Source organism: Molossus molossus, unplaced genomic scaffold, assembly GCF_014108415.1.
Source record: "Molossus molossus isolate mMolMol1 unplaced genomic scaffold, mMolMol1.p scaffold_m16_p_6, whole genome shotgun sequence".
NCBI lineage: Eukaryota > Metazoa > Chordata > Mammalia > Chiroptera > Molossidae > Molossus > Molossus molossus.
In genome coordinates this window covers 7,660,702-7,682,586 of record NW_023425399.1, presented here as the reverse complement: position 1 = coordinate 7,682,586, position 21,885 = coordinate 7,660,702, and the positions used below count along the sequence as shown (strand labels likewise).

Here is a 21,885-nt window from a genome sequence, read left to right as displayed (position 1 = left end):
ACATGTCCCTCTGCTTCCTACACAACATCTTGGAAACCTCATTTGCCCAAGACGGAGGTTCCTAATCTTATAGCACTTGGTTTAAAAAAATATATAAAGTAGCCAAAGCAATCAAGAACCGTGCATGTAAATAAAATATGAATCTTGTGGAATGCCCTTGTCCCTTTTTTCCATGTATGTCGATCCCTCCTTGAAATTCCGACACGTCCGGAATACACGACAGCACAGAATAATACACAACACGTGGGACTGTGGGTGGGTTTCTTTTTGGCCAGAATCAAAGGAATGTTTTTCATGGAGAAAAGGCTATTTACCATTCACGGACCATGCGATCCGCACAGCTTCGAAGCACGAGGATAAAAAGCCCTCGTTTTGACACCAGAATTCAGGTTTCCACGCAAATTAAAACGACCCCCAGAGGCATCAAGTACACAAGCTTTATTGGCAAGAGCGGCGGGCCACGCTGGCCGGCGATGAAAGCAGGACCGCTCGGAAACACGCGGGATCACATGTGTGTCATCACAGGATCGCGAATCTGAATCATCTGGGAGTTCCTGCTGAGCTGAAGCACATTGCACGGGGCTCCCCCTGATCAGAGCGCTGCCCGGGCGCACTCTGGCAGCGAGGGCTGCATTCAGAGAGATCTCCTAACGAGGAGCTCGTGCGATCCTGGTGCCTTTACCCTGAGCCCCCTCGCAGGAAAACCATAAATCAGCCGCGATTCCCCCCCCCCCCCGGCAAACGCTGCACCCCCGCCTGCCCCCACCGACACATGTTCAGGGACCCCGTCCAGCGTCATGAGCAGACGCACCTCCAGCCGCGCCGGGACCGACAGCCAGTCTCACGGGGCCGCTGCTTCAGAAGGACCCAAGGTCTCAGGAGCGCTGCTCACGCAACGTGGTGCTTCCCCGTTCCATCCCCAAACCTAGCGGATGTTTTTCCAAGATGAAGTGGACATAATTCATGGGAATATTTACTAAGAAGTGTATGCAAATGACAAGAAAAGCTTTAAGTTAATAGGAGGGGGGAGACATAAGATCTGTTGTATTTACAAAGTGCGTTGTATTGGGGTTTTTTTTTTCTGTTGTGTGTGTGTGTTTTTTTTTAATAAATACAAAGCTGGGCATGATGAGATTTTAACCCAAACCAAGTCTCTCTTCAAACATGAGATGACATCATACATTCACACACACACGCACGCACTTCAAACACACACCAAGAAGATTACAGATAGCTGAGCGGTGTTTGCCTTGAGTAGCACAGACCGGAAGAATGCACAGGTCCCATCTGAAATTTTGGCAAAGGCTTAAAATGCTGCCCCCTAGAGGCGTGAGGGCGTTGCCACCCCCACCCCAGTAAACACAGAACAGGGCATAAAAACAAAAGTCTGGAGCAAGAGAAACAGGCATTAGTGTGTCCATTTCCAACGCGTATAAAACTCGAAGCACATTCCGAAGTGGGTTCTTCTGAACCACTACTCGGCAGAGACACTGGGGAAAGGGGCAGATGGTGGTGGTTAGGATTCCTCCGGCAGAGACCCGCATTCCCGGGGAGCCGGTCTGGGATCTGGGTACAACGCTAACGCGCGGGCGGAATCCAGCTCCTGGCCTCCCCGCTCCAGGTGGCTGCAAGCAGGTGATTTGCGTCGATGTCGAGATGTTCCCGGGACGCCCTTCGGTGCTTTGTAGCAAAGCCCTTTGCCCCAAGCAGCCCCCGTCAGTGCACCAGGGGCACCTGGCCTCACGGGCAGCACACACGCATGCAGCTCGCTCTCGAAGTTCCAGTCCAAGCTGTCCGATGTCAGACGTGACCGAGATGGAGGAGCCTGGCTGGTCTTTCTCAGAGAAAGGGAGGGAGGAAGGAAGGAAAAAGACCGAACAGAAACCGTTCTCCACCGCCGCCACCTCCCACACACATACACAACCAATCACCGAACAATATCATAAAAATAATCATGAATAAAGAAGTGCTTACTCGGACACAAAAACCTAGTGGTGTCGGAGGGCGGAGGGAGCTGTAACTTTTATGTGAAGTGTTTAAACAGCTGACTGTGGGCCTCTGGCCTCAGATTAAACTGGCTCCTGGAGACCGAGGTCCCATTGAGTTCCCAGGTGAAGGGAGAGCTTTCCAGGCGGATGAGCCAAGAAAACAGTCAGCAGAAGCCTCATGGTTAAGGCTACAAACTCGGGAGGGAGTCTGCCGGAAAATAGCTTGGGCGTTTTGTCTGTTTCCTGGTCTCCCCTGCAGCTAAGATAACCCCTGGGCGTGCCCGCGTGTGCACGGGTTCTCTGCTGGGATCAGTCTCGCGTGTGCAGGTAAGGGTCGGGGCACTCGAAACCGACCGGCTCCCGCCCTTTGGGTCCCCAGAGTTTGAGAAGCACGTGTGTGCATTCCTAGGCACCCAAGGAGTCCAGCAGGGGGCGTGAGCAGGCTGCCCACTGACAGGGTAGCTTTCAACCTGGCGGTTTCCACTTGGGTTTCAGTCCCTCTCGCCCTTGCCGGCCCCCACCACAGTGTGGCTGACAAACATCCTTCGCCTCCCAGGGATGGCCTCTTCAGCCCCTCTTAGAAGCTTTTCCCCTCCGAGATGTCAAGCAGTATCTTAAAGGTCACCTCACGCACCTTGATCAAAACTGGGAATTAAGGAAAAGACCAAAGAGACCCATGTTCATTCCCCGGGTCTGCTGGAAACACCTAAAATTTCCTACCGAGGAATCCCCAAGACCGCCCTGCAGGAGCCGTCACCCGTCTGTGAACAAGGCCAGGGACCAGGTTTGCAAACTCAGAGTGGCATTACTTAGGACGTCCAGTGTGACCGTCTAACTCCCGGCGACAGACTGGTGCCGCCACCCCAGCACCGCGCTCTCCTCCTCACCTTCGAAACCGCTTCAAGAGGCGCAGTGAACAAGTCAGGCCTGCCGACCTCTGGGAGCTGTGGACAGAGCCTGCTCCGAAATACCCATTCTCCCGCCACCACGCGGGGTGGGCCAAGCGTAGGTTTACAGTTGTGAGGACGAAACACACGGAGTTTATTCCTGTAGCATCATTTATTAATCACGATACGACTTTTCCATACGAACCACCGTAAACCTACGTTTGCCCCGCCCTGTGCATCTTCGCCGAGGGCCGGGGTGGCTGAACAGGGAGGGGCAAACACTGTAAAACCGCAGGACCTCAGGACAAGATGGAAGGGATGGCAACAGCCAATTCGCCAACGCCTGCAATCCGCTGTCACTGTACAAAGATGTCAGAGGGCAACATAAAGACATGAGCATGTCAAGGGTGCTGCAAAGGGAGGGAACGGTTGGCACCTCGTGTCCCCAGCTCTCCAGGCTCAGGGGTACCTGCAGGACGTGGGTGTCAGCCACCAGGCCGGAGGAGCTGACGGCTCTGAAGCGCACACGGGAAGCGTCATGCTGACGGGCTGAAGGGTATGTTCCCATAAAGAATTAATCACACGTCCAACACATCAAATACAGTCAGCTCTTGGAGATCAACCAACTGAACCCTTATGACACGCACATGTGGCCGCCGTGAGGAGCGACGGGAGAACCTGACAACGCCTTGTCCTGCCACGTCCAGGGCTTGGAAACCCCCTGCTTGCCCCGAAATGAGAAGCCCCAGCTTTATAAGAAACACGCACACATGGACTGCATCCTGGTGGGGGAGGGGCTCGCAACCACTGGCTGCCTTGCTGAGGTCCCCCGTGGAACAGAGCTCGGCCCCCGCGCTGCCACCATGCCTGGCACCGCGGTAAGAAGCCGCTGCCTCTGTCCGTCTGTCCTCAGTCACTCCTCCTGCCAGAACGCAGATCCCCGTGGAAGCAAAGAGCCCCAGCCCTGTCCTTTCTGCTGTGGTTCTCTCAAGAATTACTTGAGGCTCTTATCACCCTGTCGACACGTTCAGGGGCTGTTCCGTGGCACGTGTCCTGCCATCAACAACACGCCGGAAATGTCTGAGGGTGTCCTCAGGTAGGCGCAGGCTTTGTCATTGTTACCAGGTCTGAACAAAGTAGAATGACACCTTGGCGGTTCTTTCACGAGGTGGCAGGTGGCGGGACTCCCGCGCCGTGGAGGTGGCATCAGCCTGGAATGACTCGGACCTGCGGCACGCTCGCCCTCGCCTCGCGTCCTCTCGTAACCCAGGCGGCCTGACAGCTCCCACGCGCGGGCTGCCTCGGGGCCGTGCCTGGCATCTCCACACTGAGATTATGTCCGGGTAACTTCCCAATGCCACCGTCTCCCCCCCAACCTACACTTCCCTAAAACCAGTTTTAGGAGCAAGAAAGGCGTAAAGAGCACACGCACGTTAGGACTGTTGGGGGAGGGGCACGAACCCAAAAATCCTCTACAACCTTCAACTAGACGGAAACTTTTATCACAGGAAAACGAAATTCAAGTCATAAGGAAGCTTGCACAGTGACCCATCTATAAATCTCTTGGCTGAGCCCCCCATGAGGACAGTCACCCCAGGAGGAGTCACCGGGGTTCACACGGGCCGGCGTGGGCACCTTTGGAACCTCCCTGTTTATTCAGCGGCAGGACTCCGGGCGGAGCCTCTTCGCGTCCCGACTGCACGTGTCAGCATCTCCCGCAAAGTCCCCGCGGCGGGGAAGACCAACGGGGCTTGAACTCTGTCCGAGGGGCAAGCAGAGACCAGAGCCCCCCGCCGCGCACGCAGCCTACGACGTGAGCTTCGAGTAGCTGGGGGGCGAGAACCGTCTCCGCAGGTACTTGAGGATGTAGAGGGGGAGACAGCTGACCAGAGTGATGACGGACACTTTCCACAGGAAGGACAGCGTGGCGATGAAGTACACATCTGTGAGCAAACGGGAAGACTCTGGTGAGCGGGCGGAGGTTCCAGAAGACGCGTGCCGTCCAGAGACGGCCATCGCCTGTCACACACACTGCCCGCCGTCTGTGGCTCCTCCCCTCTGGGTCTCTCGGGGGCCGGAAGTGCCGCGGCCAGGAAGGCCGTCAGCCTGGCCGTCCTCGCTCTCCCGTGTCTCTGCCCTGCCTCTGCATTGCTGACACTCAGTGCCCTTTCCAACGACTAGGGAAGGACAGCCACCTCTCTCAGGGGCTTCTGACCTGGGCTCTGACCGCCGGAGAGCAGAAAGGGACCCTCAAACACACGTTTCTGCTTCCCAAACACTTTTGCCTTCGACTGATGACGGTCACAGACGGGCACGGGGCGGATCTGAGCCACGTGGCAACAGGCGGGCTGAGCCCCCCGGTCGGAAAGAGCGTGAGCTCAGGGCTTTGCCCTAAGCCGGGCACGCTCCCTGCAGGCAAACACCATGCCCACGGCCTGAGCACAGGGCGGGGAGAGCACAGGCTGGCACTGATGAGGTGCCTACTAGGCACCAGCCCGCGGGCCCACCGTGTGCTGCTCACCCAGCCCTGTGGCGGGGCCACGTCCGAGGCGACCGACCGCAGGGTCCTGAGGACAGAGCTCCTGTCGTCTAAGCCTCTGGGACCCCTCCCCCCCAGCCACTGAGCACTAGGTGCTCACAAAACCCTTTCTGAGAGACTTCTGGGCACACGCGTGGAACTGTTGTAAGACTTTTCACTTTTCACAAGGATGCTCCTTTCTCTTTACTGAAACCCTTTGAAAGAGTGTCTGCTGGTAACACTAGAGGCGCGACCAAAGACACTTTCCCGGTTAGGCAGTTTCTCAAGGGAACAGTGCTACGTCCTCGAGCGAGGCCTGGGCCCTGGGCACCTCCATAGCTGCCCGGAGCCCGGCACAGGGGCAGCTCCCTGGAGAACCCTGTCCTCAGCCCGTGAGCAGTGCCGTTCTAACGGGAGACGCAACATGGAGCACGCCCGCAGCCCCAGCTCCCACGGGCTCACCGCTGCCTCGGTCCCAAGGGGACCCAGTAAGTCAGTGGGGTGGTCGAGAGCCAAGGCCTGCTGGACAGGAGCCAGGACCAGCATGCTAGGGGGCTCCCTTCCTCCGCAAGCTGGTGAGACCCTGGGACCTGCCGGGCAGGCTCTGAACGTGCGTGTGCGCTTGGGGCGGGGTCTCACCGATGAATTCGTGCAGGAACACCAGCGAGGCGATGTAGCAGGCCAGGCTGAGCAGCTCGGCCACCGTCATGAGCCAGTGCCAGGTCTGGATGGTCAGGGCTACCATGAGCAGCTCGGTGAGGATCAGCGACGTGAAGGAGATGGCCACGATGTGCACAAACTCCGACTCGAAGAGCAGCAGCGCCCCGTACATGATGGTGCTCCCTGCAGGAGAGACAGGCGGTGGGAGGACTGTACGCGCAGCAGCACCCCGTACACGACAGTGCTCCCTGCAGGGGGATGGCGGTGGGAGGGCCGTACGTGCAGCAGCACCCCGTACATGATGGTGCTCCCTGCAGGAGAGACAGGCGGTGGGAGGGCCGCACCTGCAGCAGCACCCCGTACACGCACACAGAGCCCTCCCCACGCCCCACCCAGGCTCACGCTGCTCGTGCAGGGTGACCCCCTCCTTTTTCCCACTGAGACATGACAGGCACAACTTGCTGAATGAGTGCTGCTTTGTGAACCTTTTAGAGGCATCACAGTCCCATTCTGACCATAGAGAACGAAGCGTCTATAATTATGGGGGATGTTGGGGGGGGAGGGAGGAAGAGGGCAACTATCTGAAGTGGATGGAACACGACACAGAAACGTAAATATATTATTTTAAACGAGAGAGGTGGGCCCGGCCGGTGTGGCTCAGTGGATTGAGCATTGTCCATGGACTGAGAGGTCCTGGTTCAATCCCCAGTAGGGGGCGTGCAGGAGGCAGCCGATTGATGTTTCTCTCACATCAATATTTCTTTCTCTCTCTAAAAAACAAGTAATCATAAATAAATAAAAATAAAATGACAGTGGTTTCCCTGGCCAGTGTGGCTCAGTGGTTAGACGTCATAGGTTCGATTCTCAGTCAAGGGCACATACCTGGGTTGCAGGTTCGATCCCTGGCCCCATTTGGGGGTGCATGCAAGAGGCAGCCAATCGATGTGTCTCTCTCATATCGATGTTTCTCTCTCTCTCCCCTTCCTTTCCTCCCTTCCACTCTCTAAAAATCAATGAAAAAAATATCCTCAGGTGAGGATTAACAAAAAAAAAATTTTAATAAGTAAATAAAATAATAGAGGTAGGTAGTCACAAAAAGACACATACGTATGATTCCCCTCCGACAAGGCATGGGAACTAGTCATATTCATGGAGGCAGAAAGCTGACTGGCGGTTACCAGGGGCTGCCAGGAGGGGGACAGAGGAGTTTTTTGTCGGACGGACAGAGTTTCCGTCTTGCCAGATGACAGAGTCCCGGAGACAGACCTGTCTCACAACAACGTCAATATACTGAGTGCCACTGAACTGTACACTCATTTTATGCGACGTTTTACACGACAGAAGAGAGGCAGCTGAGAGGGATACTCGAAGATTTATGCACCACTGTTGGGGAGAGAGGGGAGGGTGGGGGAGGGTGCAGGTAAGTTTCTACCTAGCGAGGCGGGGACTGAGCGGATGTGTCTTGCACTGATCACAAGTACCAGCAGCACAAGAACGCACAGAGGCAGGGCCAGGTGGGAACCGCCCGGACTCCCCGACGACGGCCAGGTATAACCGCCGAAGGTGGGGGCTGGGATGCTGCCCCATGGCTTACTGCCATGACCTGGATGCGTTTATTCTGCCTGATACACTCCATAAAATACCCCCTTCACCTTTTAATGACAATTAACCTCCTGCCAACAAATTCAATGGTCTCCACACTCTTTGTGCACCCCATCAGAAGAAAGCATTAAAGATGAACCCCAATATACTATGTACATTTGCTTTTTGTGTTTTTTGTTGTTATTGTTGTTGTTAATCCTCACCCGAGATATTTTTCCATTGACCTTTAGATAGAGAGTAAGGGAGGAGGTGAGGGAGGAAGGAGAGGGGGAGAGAGGGAAAGAGAGAGAGAAACATCGATGTGAAAGAGACACATCGATTGGTTGCCTCCCCCACAACCCTGACTGGGGCCGGGGATCGAACCTGCAGCCCAGGTACATGCCCTTGACTAGAAACAACCCGTGACCCTTCGGTCTGTGGGCCGATGCTCTAACCACTGAGCAACCAGCCAGAGCTACCATGCATATTTGTAAATTACATGTGCCGATGGGAGAGACATTCAGACCACTGTGTATTATGTGCATTATAGAAACATACATAAAAAGAGAAATTCTAAAAAGAGTGAGGGGGAAAAAAAAAAAAGCAAACAGAGGCTTTGATATTTTCTTCCCGGACTTCAACGAGCTGTCTTACAAAACCTCTATAGTCCCAGGGACCCTCTCTGGAGACCACCGAAATAAATATGTTTTTCACAAAACTGCAACTTGACTCCAGAAGAAGTACCAGAACATTCCAGAGCGCAAGAGCTTTCTGTTGCAATGGCTCGGACACCTCGGCGGGTTTTGACGAGCGTGAGCTACTTTCCCCCCGACTCCATCGCGTGGGGCTCACAGCGCCCTATCACACAGGGGGCTGGCACTGGGCATTAGCGGCCTGGGCCACGCTGAGTGGGGTTCCCCGGGCACACTGCCATGCTCCGCGCTGCTGTTCCGGGGTTCCCGCTTCCTGATGTTCTACAGACAACAGAACAGCTAAGCCGGCCCGTGGTCAAGGCCAGAGCGCGGGACAAGAGGGGGTTCCCCCCTTCCTTACCTTGATAGATGCTAATCAAAACCCATATTAAGAATGTCTTGTAGGACAGCGGTCGTCCCTAAAGGAGAGGAAGACAGAGCCGGTTACGGTGCTGGAGCATCCAGGGTGCCCGCGGCCTTCCTCCCGCTCTGCCCGAACGGGGCCGGCTGCCTGCCTGTCTTCATCAACGGGAGCAGCGTACAGGTCCCTGAGCACGTTCGCCCAATTACGGTTTTCAAAGAGAATGGGCATCAGACAGGAATCCGTCTGCCCTTTAGTAAAACCCACGAGGAGACATCAATGAAATTACACACACGCGTGTTTTAGGCGTGTCCGTCGACATTTCTAGGAGTGGGCAGAAGTTGCAGGTATAAAATGGACCTGTAGGGACTTTTTTAAAAGTCACTGGTTTGTTTTCAGTGTATATATTATTGTACTGTTCAATATTCTTTACGTGTACGTACGTTACTTTTTTAAGGAACAAACAGAAACAAAACAAACTCCCATGCCGTCCTTCCCGAGGCCAGTTCAAGTGTGTTCAGATCAGATCTTTTACATGAGATCAGGAGGAGGGATGGAGGGAAGGAGGGAGGGAGGGAGGAAGGGAGGGCGGGAGGGAGGGAGGGAGGGAGGAAGGAAGGAAGGAAGGAAGGAAGGAAGGAAGGAAGGAAGGAAGGAAGGAGGAAGGAAGGCGGAAAGGAGCTCAGAGAACCTTGAGGAGATCCTTGTAGAGCTCAGGATACAACATGGCAACTTCCGACTTGACGTCTTTGTCCAGGACCAGGGAGAACACAGGGAACATGGTGTAGATGGTGGAGTACCTGGAGAGAACATCACCGCAGGTAAGGCCCCGCCCCTGGACCAATTCCATCATCCACCCGCAACCACGTTCTGAGCGGCTACCATGGGCCAGGACCGGATCTAAGCACCGAACATTCGAGATGAATGACAGACAAGCGTGTCCACCCCGAGTGCCGGTCAGTGGGTCGGTAAACAACTCATCACCCACTCTGCGCTGGAGGTAGCACTAGGAAGAAAGTTTCATGGGGAACAGGGGATGAGACACAGGGTAGGGATGCGATTTTACAGAGGTAGCCAAGGGACGTGACATTTGTGAACACCCACAAGAGGTGAGGGGACAGCCGTGCCGATGTCAGAGGGAAGCGCACCCCAGGCAGAGGGCGTAGTGAGTGCAAAGGCCCTGAGGCAGGGATGTGTCTGTCCTGTTTGAAGAACAGTGAGGCGGCCTAGTGGCTGGAGCTGAGTGGGCGGGGCTGAGACCCAGAGGGAGCAGGGAACCAGATCACGGAAGGCCACGTGGAGTGCGGAAGCCCGTGGCTACACTCAGGCCTGTCTTTTTAGTCTTCCAGGACCTGACAGAGGACAGTCCCATTTTTCCCATTAGAATTCCAGGGCCTACTCTCACGCTGAAGTGGCAAAACATAAAAAAACAGAAAGTGTACTTGGTCAGTCTGTCCCCTGGGGCCAGCCGGCCCTTCCGAGCCCCTTACAAACCAGGAGGGTGCCCTGAGTGTGTCTCTATCTGGGAGATGGGGTACTCAGACTCCCCCTACCTGGGTCATTCCAAGACTGAGCACCTTCTCTGAAAAGGTCAAAAGGAGTGGCAGGAATTCCGGGTCAGGAATGGGGGTGAGCTGGTGGCAGCAAATGTCTGAGTGACGCCCTGACGGGCCAGGGGCACGCGGGGGCCACGCTCAGGTGCACCCGCCGACAGAGCGCAGTCTGGCCCGCCGGGGTCGGCCACGCAGGCGGGGTCCTTCCCAGACCCCACCTCTCCCTTGTTCTAAGACGCAGTGAAATTGCTGAGCCCGCGAGCCTCTGACCCGGCTTTGGTTGCCCAGCAGCGAATAACCTCGGGCTCGGGTGGGCGTTTCCCCTCACCAGGTCCAAACAGCCACACGCTACGGCCCACGAGCCCGTCGGACTTTCCTCAGCCTCGTCACAGGCTCAGCGGTTCAGACTCGGTCACTCCCAAACATTTCTACACCGCGTTCCCGGCCTGGCTTGACCGGCCACCTGGGGACTGAAGGGTCTTTATACGAGGTTCCTTCTCTCCTGTGTGGCATTTCGGGGTGGTTTCATAAAAAGAACAGCGTGCCTGGGCTTCCTTACCCGATGATGAGGAACCCTTGGTACAGAGGAACGGAGGCAAAGTAAAACACGGAGGAAAACACGGCCTGCAAGGAGAAAGGATGTCACCAAACAGCTTACGTTTGCGTGTCTAAAAACAACACCAACTCTTACAAAGCACCTATTTTACACCAACGCTGGCACAAGTGTTTTCAGTATATGAGCTCATCTAATTCTTACAACAACCTTATGAAATGGGTACTGTGATCATCTTCCCCATGTCACCAATGAGAAAAGGCACAGAAAGGTTAAGTGACTCGCCCAAGATCACACAGCTCATAAGTGGCAGAGCCAGGAGTCATCCCCAAGGAGCTGAGCTCCAGAGTCCACGCTCAGCCCCTTTGTGAATATGTAATTAAGTCCCATGAGCTGACTCAGGAACGCTTTGTACATGAGCTCAGTGAATCTCCAGAACCACGCATGAGAGCGAGTCCTAAAACCACCCGAATAGTACAGAAGGGGACGCTGAGCAGGTAAATGGCGTTTCGGGGCGCTAGCCCGCCTGTCTGCAAAGCCCACACTCCTCACAGCTGAGAAGCGCCACCTCTCTGGAGGTATAACCGATGAGCAAGTTGCCATATGTGTGTGAACTGACGTGGAAAAATACTCCACCGGGGGGACATTCACCGGTTACCCGGAGGGTGCGGTGGAAGAGAAGGCTTTACTTCTTCCACTGCATGCTTCGATATCTTTGAAACGTTTACAAATTGCAATTGGACAGAAGCAATAAAGATATTTACAAATGATTTCTGAAACGTCTGCTTCCTGATTTGGAAACTGTCAGCTATGGTGGTGACAGGCTAGGGAGCCTCAAACCGGCCTGGTGCCGTTACGTCCTGCTCTGGACATGCACGGCTAACACGGGGCAGCAGCCTTGACGCCCACTCCCACCAGCAGGGCACAAAGGGAGGCCAGGCAGCTGCTGCCTGGAAGCTGTCTAACAGCAAAGCACGAAGAGAAAGGCTGAGACGCCCTAGTGATCAGAGAGCGTGTCTGGCCCGAGACATCTCCCCCCCAGCACCTGTCGTGGGTGTTCACTTGGCACGGAGCTCAGAACACAGGTGTCACCTAAGGCCAGGGTCACGGGGAGCCCTGGTGGCACCCTGGCTGTGATTTTGGAACTGAACGGTGAAAGTCACTTTTCAAATAACTTCTCACCTGGGCTGGGCAAATGGCAAAAAGTGGGTGTTTGGTTTTTGCGTATCACCATGGAGAGCCTCCTTCTCCAAAAGCAGCGGGCTGACCAGAAAGACTTCATCTTGAGCCCGGCCAGTGTGACTCAGTGGATTGGGCATCATCCCAGGGACAGAGAGGTCCGGGTTCGATTCCCGGTCAGGCACATGCCCAGGTTGTGGGCCTGATCCCCTGCAGGGGGCGTGCAGGAGGCAGCCGATCGATGTTTCTCACATCAGTGTTTTTCTCTCTCTCTCTCTCTAAAAAAAAATCAATAAAAACATAATTTTAAAAAAAGACTTCATCGTGAAAAGAGCATTTGGGGGAGAAACAAAACAAAACTCTGTGTCTCTATCTATCAAAGACACCAGCTCAAGATGCAATTCTAACGGGGACCTGCCCGCGGCCGGCCACTTTCAGCACAGCGGACAGGGGTTACGGGCATTTTTCTAGCACAAAGAACAGTTTCTCAGGGTGCAGTTTTCTTTTCCTGAAGTGATGTTCATTGTAACACACGAGCCTTACAGAAGTCGGCTCTCCAGGCCGGCTTTGTGTGCCTGCCCGGAGACGAGCTGATTAATCTCCCAGTGATTAAAAGCACAGTGCTATCCAGTTCAATCGATGAGTGAACGTAAATTAAAGCGCAGATGTGGTCTGATGAACCATACCAGCTGTTGGGGTTTAGAGCACGTTGATGAAAATCACTTTAAGGCTCCTACACTTACAAATGCAGTAGATATTAAAAACATACAGTCACCCCCAAAAGGCATGCGTGGAGGGGCCGGTGGGGGTGAATTCTCGTAAACTTAGAGCAACGCCACCCGACTTGCTCTGGAAGGCAGAAGGCCTTATGCCTTTCTTGTATGATTAAACACCATTCCTACACATTTAAATGTCACCTTATTGTATACATTATCCTGGGGTTTTTTTTTAATGTTTTTTTTGTTTTGTTATTCCTCATTTGAGGATCTTTTTCCACTTATTATCAGATAGAGTGGGAGGGAGAGAGAGAGACAGAGAGAGACATCGATGTGATAGAGCCACATCGACTGGTTGCCTCCCGTAAGACCTGACCTGGGCCGGGGACAAACCGCAACCGAGGTACGTGCCCTGGACCAGAATCGAACCCGTGACTCTGGTCTGCGGGTTGATGCTCTAACCACTGAGCCAAACCGGCCAGGGCTCTTTTTAAAATGTTTTTATTGAATTTATATTTTTTTAGAGAGAGAGGAAGGGAGAGGGGGAGATAGAAACATCGATGAGAGAGAAACATCAATCAGCTGCCTCCTGCTTGCCCCCTACTGGGATCGAACCGTCAACCTGAGCACGTGCCCTGACTGGGACTCTAACCAGTGACCTCTTGGTGCATGGGACGATGCTCAATCCACTAAGCCACACCAGCCGGGATATGCTGTTTTGTTTTTATTACTAATGGGGAGGATGCCTTCAACACTTGATCCCTTATACAATCCTCCACTTTTCACAGGAGCCCTGTGCAGGAGCCAAGGCAGGTTTTACCATCCCCATTTTACAGGTGGAAAGACTGAGGCCCAGAGTGGTAAAGTGACTTGCACAATATCACAGGCCCAGTAAGTCCCTACTTAATAACACTGTCGATAGGTTCCGCGACTTTAAGCAAAACGATGTATGATAAAACCAGTTTTTACCATAGGCTAATTGATTTCAGAGCTGAGTTCTTACACCATGTCACCACGGTTAATAGTGAAATGACGCTGAACAAATCAACGTTACTCGAGGACCTGCTGTTCTCAGTGACTTGGTCAGAAAACGACCCGGGTTCTGAGATAAATCATTGCAATATTCTCACCACTTAACGGGGGGTATTTTCGCTTATATGCCCATGGAGGAAAATTGGTTGATAGTTTTTCAACACCCAAAACGTTTTCTTTCCTTCCCTTTGGCCTTCTTCCTCGTACACAGTTAAGTGCTAGAGCCCTTCTGTATTGAGGGCACCGAGCAGGCCTTAAGAGTTCCCCTGAGTGACCGAACCCCGAGGGACACTACACAAATTCCTCGCCCGGAGCCTGGGTGCCCCATCTGTGAAGTGGGCACAGGCTGTGGTGAGGCTTGAGTGAGACGCTGCACTGTGCACACATCCCGATGCCCAGCGTGCAGGAAGCACTCGGGAAAGCAAGGTCGTCGTCTTCTGTGGTTCTTCTCCGCTGGCCCCTCTTTCTGCATGTGACAAATTCAGTGCCCACTCAGCATTTAACTCGACACTTTTTTCCCTCTGGCAAACCAGTTATAACTCACTTCCGATTCTAACGACCCTGGTCATGTACACGACATCCCAAGAATGGCCTGCACCACCCAAAGCAGCTGGAGCAAATCAAGGTCCATCAGCTGCCACGGGGCCTGGGCGGGTCGGCGCCCTAAGACAGGCCGCTCCCAGGCTCCGTGCGGACAGCCACGCGCACCCACCTGCATGGTGCTGATACACAGGCTCCTGTGGATCACGAACTGGCTGAGGGCGGCCGACCGCTTGTAGCTGTTCCGCCCGTGCACCATGAGCAGCCGGCCCAGGTGCTTGAACTGAGTGACGGAGAAGTCCGCGGCCAGCGAAGCCTGTTTTCCTTCCTAGAATCCGATGAAATGGCACCGTCAGAAGCACGAGAGGTCAAGGCGAACACATTTGTTTTCATTGAAACAGCAAGACACGGTAAGGAGATCTTCGAAGAACTTCAACAAACAGATTCTTGGGTCCCGAGCTATACGCAGTCGGTGGTCCGAGTCTAAATTTGATCTAAGAGGAATTTATTTAACCAAACAAGCAAACAAAAAAAAAACATTCCGAACCACAGCTAGTTATCATTTGGGGGTCAAATGGGCCTAGTGCTAAGCCTTGGGGTAAGGCCCACCCCGCCACGTGCATCAGAAGCAATCATTGAAAGACGGGCGCTTCGTAAGGCCGGGTTCGCTGACGAGCATGGAGAGCCAGGTGGGTGGGTCAGACGCTACCAACAATATTAAATGGAACATTCCTGAACATACACGGCGGCTTTGCACGTTTATGGAAAGTAATTCACAGTGCAGAAGTAATGGACTTCGATGATTTTAAAAAGTGCATGATGGATGCCAGTCACGGGACAGACGGACTGACTTGATGCAAGAGGTACAAATCCCCCTTAGGGGCTACTCACACCAAACACACAGACTGCGGACCAGATCAACCTTACCCACAGGTACTGCGGGACACTCACCAACTCTCCCGAATGCTTTAAAAATACCAATGTCGTGAAAAACACCCTCCCCCCCAAAAAAGATGGAGAAAGCATTCTACACTGAAGAAGATTAAAGAGACACGAACACATGCTAATAAATGCCATGTGTGATCACTCACTGGTCCCTGGAGATGTTTCATTAATCATTTCGGGGACAACGGGGGAAACTGAACTCTGAAAATTATATAATATGAATCAATGTGGCTTTTGGGGGGCTGGGATCATGCTACTTTGCATACGTAGAATGTCCTTTTATGTAAGAGGTCCATGCGAAAGTATTTAGGGGTAACGCATTCTATCTGCAACTGACTTTCAGCTGATTCAGGGGTGGGGAAGGAAATACAGAGAATGAGGCAAAGGTTAACCATCGGCCAACTGAGGTGAAGGTAGACAGGTAAGTGGCTCATTGTTCTAGTTCAACTTTCTGAAGGAGGGACATTTTCAAAATAAAAAGTTTTGAGGGTAAAAAATGATGGACCTGCCCTGGCCAGTTTGGCTCAGCGGTTAGAGCTTCGGCCTGCGGTCTGGAGAGACCCGGGTTCGGTTCCCGCTAAGGGCACGTACTTCGGTTGCAGTTTGTCCCCGGCCCTGGTTGGTCGTGCGGGTGGCAGCCACTCGATGTGTCCCTTCACGTCGATGTTTCTCTCTCTCTCTCCCTCCCACTCTATCTGTACAAAAAATGGAAAAATATCCTCTGGTGAGGATAAAAAAAAAAAAAAAAAAATGATGGACCTACATATTCTGATGTAGAAAGAAATTGAAGATATAACAGATTTCAGCAAGTTGCATTAAAAATGCAACATGTTTCTAATTTTAAAGTATACACGAAAACAATACATATACACATATAGGACGTGTGTATGTATATGTGTGTACATATGTGTGTGTACACAATATATATGTACATACATACTCATAACCAGTAATGTCCATAGACAAAAATTCTGAAGAATAAACCAAGTTACCAGTTAGATGAGCTATCTAAAAGACACTTGATCCAGTTCTAAACTGTTCTCATTTTTTTTACAGCGGGCACCTCTTCCTTTAATACTCAAAAAACCAAGTGAAACATTATCGGGAAATGTTTTAGTTCTACACAGACACGTGTAAAGAATCCTGCCTATTAAACTCAAGGGTGCTTCCTAAAACCCAAACTAAAGGAGTCTGTACAGAGTTCAGACATAACATCTCACTCCAAGGTCATTTCACTCTGCAACTTCAAGTAATCGTCAACTTGCACGAGAACCCCCAAACCAGGAGGGGTGGAAAGGACAGACAGAAGCGGGGCTATGATCAGCCGTGTTCATGACGAGATGGCCACAGCGACCAGGGAGCCCTCTGGGCCTTGCTCGGGCCTCTGTGCTCCCGCTTTGCACCCAGCTCTGACAAAGCCGGGTCCCTGAGAGGACCCAGAGTGCAGCGGGCCGAGTCCCCTGCTGGAGGCACGCGCACAGCCGGCGAGGAAGGAAGCAGAACAACTGTCGTGACCACACGTGAAATAAGTGCACCTGCCCGGGCCTTTCAGCCAGGGGCCGACGGCGCACATCCTGCCACGACCCACGAGACCAGCACCCAGCCGACAGCTCGTGCTGCTCCGGACAGCGCCGCCCCGAGGCACCGTCAGCCGTGCATTCATGGTACCCAGAGACGATGGCAAAGAAAACCCCCTTTTTTTTTTTAAATTTTTTTTTGGACATTTTTTCCATTTTTTTGTTCAGATAGAGTGGGAGAGAGAGAGAGGAAAAGAGAGAGGGAGAAACATCGACATGAAAGGGACACATCGAGTGGCTGCCACCCGCACAACCCAACCAGGGCCGGGGACAAACTGCAACCGACCCAACCAGGGCCGGAGATGAATTGCAACCGAGGTACGTGCCCTTAGCGGGAACCGAACCCAGGTCTCTCTGGACCGCAGGCCTACGCCCCAACCGCTGAGCCAAACCGGCCAGGGGAAAAACACTTTTTTTTTGAAATGTAGGTTTCAGCATTTGTAAGACGCAGCGATAGGGATTCTGACTCCCAGGTGAGGTTAGGGAACCAGGATGCACGGTTCCTTGGAGGGTACGAATTCTCGCACACTTTCTACAGGGTGTTTCCAAAGAAGCTCCAGCTCCGAGGCAGAGCAGCCCCCGGCCCCGCCCCAGCTCCTGCTCACCTTCCCCTCCACGCCCCTGCCCCCGCCCCAGCTCCTGCTCACCTTCCCCTCCACGCCCCTGCCCCCCGCTCCTGCTCACCTTCCCCTCCACGCCCACGCCGCAGTCAGATTCCTGGATCATACTGACATCGTTGCCTCCGTCTCCTGCGGGTCACACAGACAGAAAAGCCAGGAAATCGGGGAGGGGCCAGAAACTGGGTTACTTTCAACAATCATCCCAGATTTGCCTCTGAGTGCTTGCTAATTGCCCTTTCTGCCCGCCGACGTATGAACCACACCAGCACCCCATGGCATCTGCTCCCCCCCACGTATGAACCACACCAGCACCCCGCGGCATCTGCTCCCCTCCACTTACTAACTACACCAGCACCCCGCGGCATCTGCTTCCCCCCACGTATGAACCACACCAGCACCCCGCGGCATCTGCTCCCCCCCACGTATGAACCACACCAGCACCCCGCGGCATCTGCTCCCCTCCACTTACTAACTACACCAGCACCCCGCGGCATCTGCTTCCCCCCACGTATGAACCACACCAGCACCCCGCGGCATCGGGCTCCTGCTTCACGCGCGGTGAGCACAGAGGCAGAGCCACCAGGTGGCTGGCGAGGGCTCCGGCCATGCAGCAGCAGCAGGGGGACCGTGTCCGCGCCACCCGCCCTGCCTGTGTCATTACTGATCAGCAGTGACGGAAGCTACCCCCATTTAGCCCTGGTCGGTTTGGCTCAGCGGTTAGAGCCACAGCCCGCGGACCAGAGAGTCCTGGGTTCGGGTCCGGCTAGGGGCACATACCTCGGTTGCGGTTTGTCCCCGGCCCCGGATGGGGTCGTGTGGGTGGCAGCCACTCTCTCTCACATCAATGTTTCTCTCTCTCTCTTTCCCCTTCTCTCCCTCCCGCTCTATCTGAAGGTAAATGCAAAAAATGTCCTTGGGTGGGGATCAAAATAAGTAGATAAGAGCTGCCCCGTTTGCCCTCGGGCACCACTGGAGGGAAGCACTGCCGTCCTCCCAGTCCTCCGGGGGACGAGGCTCGGGCACCAGCCAGGGAAAACCAGGGGGACCGGCGCCCCGGCGTGGCCCTCTCCCTCTGGCATCTGCACCCGTCGCCCGCCGGGGAGAAAGCACAAGCGCAGGGGAGAAACCCCTGCACGCTTATCTCCGCGTTTTCAAAGGGAAACAGTAAAGCTGAGAATTACAGCAAACCCAGAGCCAAGCCCGCGGCGGGAAGCCCACGGCCCAGCAGAGCGACCTGGGAGGGGCAGAGCAGCGGCCCCGCGGGCCCGGGCGTCGGCCTACCTACGGCACAGGTGAGCTTGCCCGTGCGCTCCTGCAGCAGGCGCACGATCTGGGCCTTCTGGGTGGGCGCGCAGCGGCAGCAGACCACGGCCGGGCACTGGCAGGCCAGCTCCATGAACTCGTACTCGTAGTACTTGAGGCAAATCTGTGGAGGGAGGGACGGGGGGGTCAGCCAAGGCCACCCCCCCCAACGGCCGCAGGAAGGGGCCCGGGGTCCCACCTCCAGGGAGTCTCCAGAGATGACCAGGGCGCAGTCGTGCTTCCTGCGGAAGGCGTTCAGCTCCAGGTGGGCCTCCCCGCGGTTGGTCACCTGCAAGGGAACGGGGAGGGTGAGCAGGCCTTCTCCGCGGAGGCCGCACAACAACAGTGGCTTCCTGGAGCCGGCTGAAGACAATGGCCACCCGGGCCAAGGACCCCTGCCCCTCCTCTGCCACCAGACCCAGAGCCAAACCAAATCCTGTTTGTGATGACTCCGGGAATCCAGAGAGTCGGCAAACCGGCCTCACCTGGCACTTCCCCAGGACGGCCGTGGCCCACGTGATCCAAACCAGAGCTCAAAATGACCGCGCTTCCCTTCAGGGCTCAGCGCTCTGCGCTCTGCACGGATGCCCCGTGTATTTTTCCCACGGACGCCACGGGGTGAACCATAAGGGCTCTTCTCCCCGCGTGAGGAAGCTGAAGCAGGGCGGGGCTGTCAGTCTAGAGCGACAGGGCTCGAGGGCCGCGGGGGAGGCCGGAGACTCAGGCTCCGCGGACCACAAAGCAGCCTCAGACAGTTATGTAAACCAATAGGTGTGTCTGTGTTTAAATAAAACTGAACTGACCAAAACAGGGGCCGGCACAAGAGCTGGCGTTCACAACCCGAGACCTCGGACGTACAGTCGGTTCTCGTGGTCCGTGACAGTGAGGTTCTGTACGGTCGTGCTGAGTGCTGCATCAGCAAACACGGGACCCCTGCGCCCGGGGAAACACAGGGCTAGGTCCCTGCCTCTGCTCACAGTAGTTTTGTCCATCGAGCAATACACAGCTTTGTGTTGTGTGTGTTTCTGCCTGGGGACAGCTTCTAAAACGCACATGTGTTGACTCATTAACACTGACCGCATGGCCGATAGCTGTGAACTCACGCCTAGAAGCTCATCTAACCCACGTATTTTCTCCGTAAGGCGCATCACAGCCCTCCTGTGCTTGGGAGCAGTAGCCAGCCCCTCATCACTGTGCTGGGGGCCACTTGAAACAGACAAATTGCCAACAACAAGCACAAAAATGCAGACAGATGGCACAAACAGACCGTGCAAAGGGCCCGTGTGCGCAGCATAGGAGCTGCAACGAGACGGCGGAGCGTGTCCTTGCGCCACCCCAGCTGCTGACTCGGACTCCGCGCCGCCTGCACCTGTCCACACAGGACGCTGACAGCAGCACCGTGAGTGTCGATTTTCGGGCTGCAGGTCAAGTTTAATGAGCAGGCGCATTTGTACAGACCGAACAGTGAGGATCGACCGAATCTGCCTCTGAACAAGGCTGTTGGTGCTGTTTTCCAAACAGCTGGATTTCTGGAAGCTTCTATGTGCTGTGGACCAAAGGCCGGGGCGAGGGGAGACCCCCCAAAACATCTAGAGCCCCTGAAGTTGTTTGACATGGTGGCTCTGATGTTAGATGTGGGACATCCTGCCCCAGAGGGACCCAGTGCTCACCTCCCAACTCAGTAAGGCCAGTCCGGGCCTTGGGGTCCAGCCCCGGGGTCCAGCCCCGGGGAGCTCCTAATGCCGGCACTGCTCTGGGGAAGTGCTTGCCCCAGGGCGGGGCATTCTCCTGCGCGGGCTCAACACACCCCTTCTAAGGCCCTCGGGGGCTCCTACAGGGGGGCAGACAGGCCAATGTCTGTGGTCCGGATTCATTTCTCATCCAAGGACTTGACGGCCAAGGGTTCAGGGAGCTCCTGGACTTGTAGGTACAATTTCATGAGCTCACCTGCACCCCCACGCTGGCCGCACCTGACCTGCACCAGCTTCTCGAAGGGGCCACGACCCCCGCCAGGTTGAGGACACAACGTGAGTCGGGGCCGGCACGCGGCGCTCCGGGACCTCACGCCAGGAGGAACCCTTTGCCTCGCCTGGGTCGCAGCAGCCCCCCACGCTGACGTGGAAGCCCCCACCCAGGGAGGTAACGTGCACCGCCCGGGGCTCACGAGGTTCCGGGGCGCACTGCAGCCACCCCCGTGAGGCCCCGACACAGAGGACGCTTTACCAGCCGAAACACGTGGACGTCCTGGTTCCGGGTCACCAGGTGCGCGTTCTTCGCAGTGCAGGTGGCTGTCTCCAGCTTGTCCCCCGTCAGCATCCACACCTGGCATCGGGGCACAGGAGGGTCCCCCGGTTAGTGCTGCAGGTGGCCTGCGTCAGGCCGGTTTCCAGAAACATGGGCTGAGCGGCTACGTCCCATTTGCCTCCTTGGGGCTCGCGGTGACCCCCACCCCACAGGGCACGCCCAGCCCAAGGGATCAGGACGCTGAGTGGCCCCTCCAGGTGGCAGCAAACGCAAAGGGACACGTCCAGAGAACCGCTGGGCCACGTTCTTCAGTGGCCATTGGGAAGCTCGGCCTCTGACCTCCTGACCCCCCTTCCTGGGGATTTTTCTTAAAGCGACAACCGATCTCTGAGAAAGGGGAGCCTGCAGGGACGAGGGGTCATGTCCGTGTCTCCCGCGCTGACTGGCCCCGTTACACATGGTCTTTCTACCCGGCCGGAGGCCGTGAGGGGTCTCGCTGGGTCAGCCCTCACTGATAAAACGCGGGTGGGAACGGAGCCAGGTTCGTTCACGGCTGTGGGGTCAGGGAGGCGACCTGCCCGGAGCCACGCAGCTGGGTCCAGTCCCAACCCGACAGAACCGGGTGCTCGGAGTGCAAACGGACCGTGCTCTGTGCTCCGTCGGCGGTTTCACCACTAACCCTGTTCTCCCTGCTCCCAGCAGGAGGCCACCGTCACCACAGAAGTGCGGGCCGGGGGGACGCACAGGACAGAACATAGCAACGCAGGCGTCCAGGGTGGCCACTGTGGCAGGCACCCCCACATGCTGCCCACGTTTGGTTCCTTTTACCTTCACGGTCTGACGAGGCAAGAAACAGAGGCCCCGAGAGGTCCAGTCACTTGCCAAGGGGCCCCGAAGCTGTCGATGGAGAGGGACCGGAACCCAGGCAGCGAGGTGG

The 21,885-nt window shown here is 55.2% G+C and overlaps 1 protein-coding gene across 3 annotated transcripts in view; it reads right to left on the bottom strand.

Annotated features, from left to right (window-relative positions):
- Window positions 1-3,042: 3,042 nt before the first annotated feature.
- ATP9A (ATPase phospholipid transporting 9A (putative)) overlaps window positions 3,043-21,885 on the bottom strand; it is a 119,669-nt gene continuing 100,826 nt past the window's right edge. For all 3 annotated transcript variants that reach the window (XM_036244555.1, XM_036244556.1, XM_036244557.1), the window contains exons 19-28: window positions 20,928-21,026; window positions 18,904-18,993; window positions 18,684-18,828; window positions 17,467-17,531; window positions 14,433-14,588; window positions 10,800-10,864; window positions 9,379-9,487; window positions 8,688-8,745; window positions 6,033-6,236; window positions 3,043-4,818 (exon numbers count right to left, since the gene is read on the bottom strand). In XM_036244555.1, the coding sequence (XP_036100448.1) occupies window positions 4,682-4,818; window positions 6,033-6,236; window positions 8,688-8,745; window positions 9,379-9,487; window positions 10,800-10,864; window positions 14,433-14,588; window positions 17,467-17,531; window positions 18,684-18,828; window positions 18,904-18,993; window positions 20,928-21,026 (1,128 nt within the window). In that variant the 3' untranslated portion in view covers window positions 3,043-4,681. The remainder of the gene's footprint in view (window positions 4,819-6,032; window positions 6,237-8,687; window positions 8,746-9,378; window positions 9,488-10,799; window positions 10,865-14,432; window positions 14,589-17,466; window positions 17,532-18,683; window positions 18,829-18,903; window positions 18,994-20,927; window positions 21,027-21,885) is intronic.